This window comes from Entelurus aequoreus, linkage group LG15 (genome assembly GCF_033978785.1).
Source record: "Entelurus aequoreus isolate RoL-2023_Sb linkage group LG15, RoL_Eaeq_v1.1, whole genome shotgun sequence".
NCBI lineage: Eukaryota > Metazoa > Chordata > Actinopteri > Syngnathiformes > Syngnathidae > Entelurus > Entelurus aequoreus.
Window position 1 is genome coordinate 11,459,713 of NC_084745.1, and position 6,034 is coordinate 11,465,746.

The 6,034-nt window shown below is 41.0% G+C and overlaps 1 protein-coding gene across 1 annotated transcript; it reads right to left on the reverse strand.

The window, feature by feature from the left end:
• Positions 1-661: 661 nt before the first annotated feature.
• sox17 (SRY-box transcription factor 17) lies at positions 662-4,273 on the reverse strand. The gene is made up of 2 exons (XM_062021960.1): positions 3,758-4,273; positions 662-1,655 (listed from the first exon to the last, which is right to left on the reverse strand). Exons 1-2 carry the CDS (start codon positions 4,110-4,112, stop codon positions 814-816), a joined length of 1,197 nt encoding a protein of 398 aa, XP_061877944.1. The 5' UTR covers positions 4,113-4,273; the 3' UTR covers positions 662-813.
• Positions 4,274-6,034: the final 1,761 nt, after the last annotated feature.

The window sequence follows — 6,034 nt, forward strand, 5'->3', positions numbered from 1 at the left end:
TTGATCTATATATTTTTTTCTTCCTTCAATGTTATGCAGAGGTGTACTTATAACGATTGTATAGACAAATTATACTATTTATTAGGCTTGTGAATTTTCGGACACCTAACGATTCGATCAGATTCCGATTCCTGGGGTGACGCTTCGATTCAGAATGGATTCAAACTCGCCATTTATTATTTGGTACAGTATAATAATTATAATAAATGTTTTTTTAAAACAGGTTAGAGAACCTTTTTCTAGTTGCATGGAGTTGGCTTTAAATGTATTTAAAAAAATTATTCTTATAAAAAAATACTTTTGAAAAATGTTATACTTTTTTTTTTAATTGATTTTTGAAAATTTTTAACGATTTAGAATCGTAATTCAGATGTAAATCGACTTTTTTGTGCACCGCTACTATTTATAGTCGCCGTGGGGCGTGGGAAGCACGTTACTGCCGACCCCTGGTCACTGTTCCTATTGGCCCCGATGCAAGCGGGCCATAACGGTGCAAAGTGAATGCAAAGCCGCTCATTTTGCAGCTGGTCTGCACCAAAATACAACCATTTTGTCTCATAGAAATCTGCTTGTTTTGTTGCTGGAAATGCAATCAAAATGTTGCAAACAAAGACTTGAAGAGGACGAGTGTTGTTTAGTTTGTACAAATTTATTTGTCAAAAGTGCAAAAGTATAAAAAACTGACTTAAAAATAGTGACTGTACAATATTTAACATCACAAAATGACTTCATATCCCTGCGAGACAGCAAAAAAAAAAATGTTCCGACACTTTTGGTTCAGTAGTGAGAAGATCAAAAACATGAGCAGCGGCCTTAGGAGTTGTTGTAGCTGCAGTAGTAGATGGTGGTGCTGGCGTCCGACAACATGGACGACGTCAGGCTCTCGGGTCCCTGCCCGCCGCCCTCGTGGGGCCCGTACGCCAAGGCCGCCAAGTCGGCCCGGCCGGAGGAGGAGGCGGAGCTTAAATACTGCTCAAACTCGCTGCGGTCCACCTCGGCCAGCAGCTCCGAGTGTTGCATGTGCTCCACGTTGTCGTGAGGGTGGCAGTCGGGCGGTGGGGAGAGCTGACCCGCGCCCGGGTGGCGCTTTGCCTGGCTGTAGTACATGGCCTGCAGGGGGGTGGGGCACCCCATGTAGGACGGGGGCTGCTCCGGAGCGGAGGCGGGGTGGCGCTGGAGGAGGGTGCTAGCGTGGTGGGCGGCGAGGGGCTCCTGGTGCTGGTACTCGGCAACCTGCGAGTGGTAGGCGGCGTACATCATGTGGCAGTCCTCCTGGGCGGGGAAGAACATGGAGTCGGACTCCACGGCGTCCAGCGGCGAGGTGTCCGGCGTGGGGAGGCTGTAGCTCTCGTAGCCGCCCGCCAGGGCCTGGGCGTCCGGGCGGTGGTAGTGGCCCAGGGGCTGCTGCGGCAGCTGGAAGCCGTGCTCGTGGTAGCCCAGCCCTAGGGCGTCCCCGGGCACCGAGGGGGCCTGGTGCTCGGACCCCCCGTGGAGCAGGAAGCTGGAGTCCAGCCGCTTGATCCTCTTCACCTGCTTGCGCCTGCGGGGCCGGTACTTGTAGTTGGGGTGGTCCTGCATGTGCTGCACGCGCAGGCGCTCCGCCTCCTCCACGAAGGGCTGCTTGTCCACCACGGGGAGGGACTTCCACGACTTGCCTGCGGGTCCAAAGACAGTCAGATGATAAACGTAGCCAGGGGCCATTATTAATACGCTTAATAAGACTATCTCTCTTCCTACATTTATTAATACCTCACTTGGACTATTTATTGTTGAGCAAGTAGAAAAACTATTATATTAATAAACAGGTTGTAAAGAGAAATATATCATTATGAATAAATTAAAACCACAACCAATAAATACAATTTAGATGCAAAAATATGATTTTATTAGAGCACATGTGATTTTTAAATAACATTTATTTGAAATGGCGAACACACTCTATAAGACCATTATGCCGATGTTTGAGTATATAATTGCCATATTTCCAGCATTAAATACGTATTGAAGTCAATAATTGTGACAATAAACCAAGGTGTCAAACGTACGGCCCGCGAACAGGTTTTATCCGGCCTGCAGGATGAGTTTGCTAAGTATAAAAATTCACCTGACATTTTTGAATGAAAGAAACAGCTGTTCTAAATGTGTCCACTAGATGTTGCAATAGCAATTCTTTGTATCTTTGTAGATGATGCTACATATGTACAAAATAAACCACATGATGTTAGTACATCAGTCGAGGAAAATCATCAAACTACACAAATAACATCCTGTAAATTTGATTTTGATATTTTTTCATCTTGATAGATTGAAAATTTACACCAATGAGTTGACAGATGAACATTATCACATAATTTACTCAGGAAGTATAAATAACGAAGAATACTATTAACCGCAACATGTAAGTGTAAAAGAAACATTATGATTTGTACATTTTCAGAATGTGCTTGTTCTCTTTTTAGACAAAGAAAACAATCTGAAGTTGTCTTTATTTTTAAGTTATCGTGCCGTGATTTTACCAGTCCGGCCCACTTGGGAGTAGATTTTTCTCCATGTGGCCCCCGATCTAAAATGAGTTTGACACCCCTGAGATATATATATATATATATATATATATATATATATATATATATATATATATATATATATATATATATATATATATATATATATATATATATATATATATATATATATATATATATATATATATATATATATATATATACACACACACGTTAGGTCAGAAAAAACACAAGAGGCTATATCATCCCTACAAGCCTGTTTTGCAGGTTTCCTTGCTCGTCAGGGGATTTTATAATATATATTATATAAAATCCCCTGACAAGCAGGGAAACCTGCGAAACAGGCTTGTAGGGATGATATAGCCTCGTGTTTTTTCCTGACCTAAAGTATATAGGTTTCCCTGCTTGTCAGGGGATTTTATATAATATATACAGTATATATATTATAAAATCCCCTGACGAGCTAGGAAACCTGCGAAACAGGCTTGTAGGGATGATATAGCCTCGTGTTTTTTCCTGACCTAAAGTATATAGGTTTCCCTGCTTGTCAGGGGATTTTATATAATGTATATATATATTATAAAATCCCCTGACGAGCTAGGAAACCTGTGAAACAGGCTTGTAGGGATGATATAGCCTCTTGTGTTTTTCCTGAATATATGTTAGGTCAAGAAAAAACACAAGAGGCTATATCATCCCTTCAAGCCTGTTTCGCAGGTTTCCCTGCTTATCAGGGGATTTTATATAATATATATATATATATTATAAAATCCCCTGACGAGCAAGGAAACCTGCAAAACAGGCTTGTAGGGATGAAATAGCCTCTTGTGTTTTTCCCTGACCTAACGTATATTCCGCTCTACCCCGGTATTGAGCACTGTATAACGGATAAGCCACAGAAACCTCGACTATATATATATATATATATAATTATGAATAAATGAAAACCACAACCAATAAATACAATTTAGATGCAAAAATATGATTATATTAGAGCACATGTGATTTTTAGATAATTTATTTTGAAATGACGAACTCACTCTATAAGACCATTATGTTTGAGTATATAATTGCCATATTTCCAGCATTAAATATGTATTGAAGTCAATAATTGTGACAATAAACGAAAGCTAACCAGAGCAGTGCACGGTGAAATATGAATGACGTCAGGCTTTTAAAAAAAAAAGTGCAACAAAGTGTATGAATGATGACTAAAAGTGTTTTGAATAACTTACCCAACATTTTGCTGAGTTCTGCGTTGTGCAGGTCTGGGTTCTGCTGGGCCAGCCTCTTGCGCTCGTCCTTGGCCCACACCATGAAGGCGTTCATGGGCCGGCGGATCCTCGGCTCGCTCTTGCCGCGACTCTGGTTCCCTCCGCCGGCCGCAGCAGCACCGCAGGAGCCGGTGGTGGTGGTGGTGTTGGTGTTGGCGGCGGCGACGACGCACGGCTCGCTCTTGACTTTGGACTCCCCGAGGGCCCCGAGGGGGTCTGCCCACTGGCAGTGTCCCATCCCAGGCATCATGACTGACATCGCGCACCTTGCCTGGTTCTGATCGTCGCTGGCGTAGCCCGCATCGGGACTGCTCATCTCTGGGAGCTTCGGAGACTTTCACGGTAGGAGTCTTTTTTCTTTTTTTTTTAAAGAATTAAATAAGTCGACAAAGTTGTTGTATGTACTTTTAAAGTAATATTCCCGTCCATTTGGGTCACCTCCGGTAAGAAGACAGGTCGAAAGGTTCTCACTCACTCGCAGTTTTAGGCTCTATAAGCGCGGGAGCAGCCAATCAGAGCGCGGGGGGCGTGGTCTAAACTACCAAAGGTGTCTGAAAGTTGCACACGCCCCGCCCTTATTGCCTTATTTGGAACGTCAACACAAAATCATTGCACAGCTCAAACATGATTAGAAAATGGTGCACATGATTGTGTGAATGCTTAAAGGTTTTCTACACCAAAATTCATCTATTTATTATTCAACGTTTTCTTCTTCTTCACCCGATTCAAACCGCTCCAACTTCAAACTGTTCAGCCTATTCGGGAATCACAGGCTTTCCCTTGACAAATTCCAAAAATCCCCAGATTTCCCAGAATTCCAGGTTTTCCGGGACATTTTTCCCATTCAAAATGAATTGGCCATTTTTCAAACTTCCACCATTTCCACATTTTTCAACCTATTCAACCCTATCCACCTTCAACACACTTCACCATCCTGGAAATTCAAACTACCGGTACTCTTTTTCCAAGTTCAAAAAAATTCCAGGATTTCATCTATGTATTATTCAACTTTTTCTTCCTCTCCAGATTTTGGCGCGCTCTACCTTCCACATTTTTCACCCGATTCAAACCGTTCCAACTTCAAACTGTTCAGCCTATTCGGGAATCGTGGGCTTTCCCTTGACAAATTCCAAAAATTCCCAGAATTCCAGGTTTTCCGGGACATTTTTCCCATTCAAAATGAATTGGCCATTTTTCAAACTTCCACCTTTTCAACATTTTTCAACTTATTCAACCCTATCCCAATCCTGGAAATTCAAACTACTCTTTTTCCAAGTTAAAAAAAATTCCAGGATTTTCCAGAATTCCTGGTTTTCCAAAGCCCTATTTCCACCCTTTTTTCTGGCGACTACTCCTTCCAAATTTTTCTACGCATTTCAACCATTCCACCATCAAAACATTCCTCTTAATTAGGACAAAAAATATGTTGTTTTTTGAACTGGAAAAATTCCCGGTTTTCCCGTAATTCCAGGAATTCCGTAATACCATTTCTCAATTCAACATGTGACTACTACAACATTTCTCGACCGATTTGAAAATTTTTAACACTAACCATTTCAACTCACTCAGACCATTCAAGTTTTTCACCATTTTAAAAAAAAATTCCCGCTTTTGCCGAAATTAAATATTTTTTCAGAAATTTGCATTGAAATCAATGGGACATTCTTCAAAGTTCCACAACGCCCACATTTTTCATCTGATTAAAACCGTTCCAACTTCAAAATATTCAGCCTGTTCAGGAATTGTGTGCTTTACTTTAACAATTCTAAAAAAAAAAAATCCCGGATTTCCCATAATTCCTTCTTTTTTTTTTGTTGCATTTTCCCCATTCAAAATGAATTGCCCATTTTTCAAACTTCCACAATTCCCACATTCTTCAACCCATTCAAACCATTCCACCTTCAGGAATTTCCTCTTGTAGTTGTTAATACTATTGCCTTTTTTTGGAACGTCAACACAAAATCATTGCATAGCTCAAAATTTATTAGAAAATGGTGCACATTATTGTAAATATTGTTGCCTTTTTTGGAACATCAACACAAAATCATTGCATTGCTCAAAAATTATTAGAAAATGGTGCATATTATTGTAAATATTGACGTTGTAGTTTGAAAAAAATACTATAACCTGGACATTTTCTGCTTCTTTGATGGGCGCTTGTCATACATAAAATAAATACAACACAAGGTTAAAAACAATACCCCGATTACCCACATCCCCCATCATCAATCATGGCTG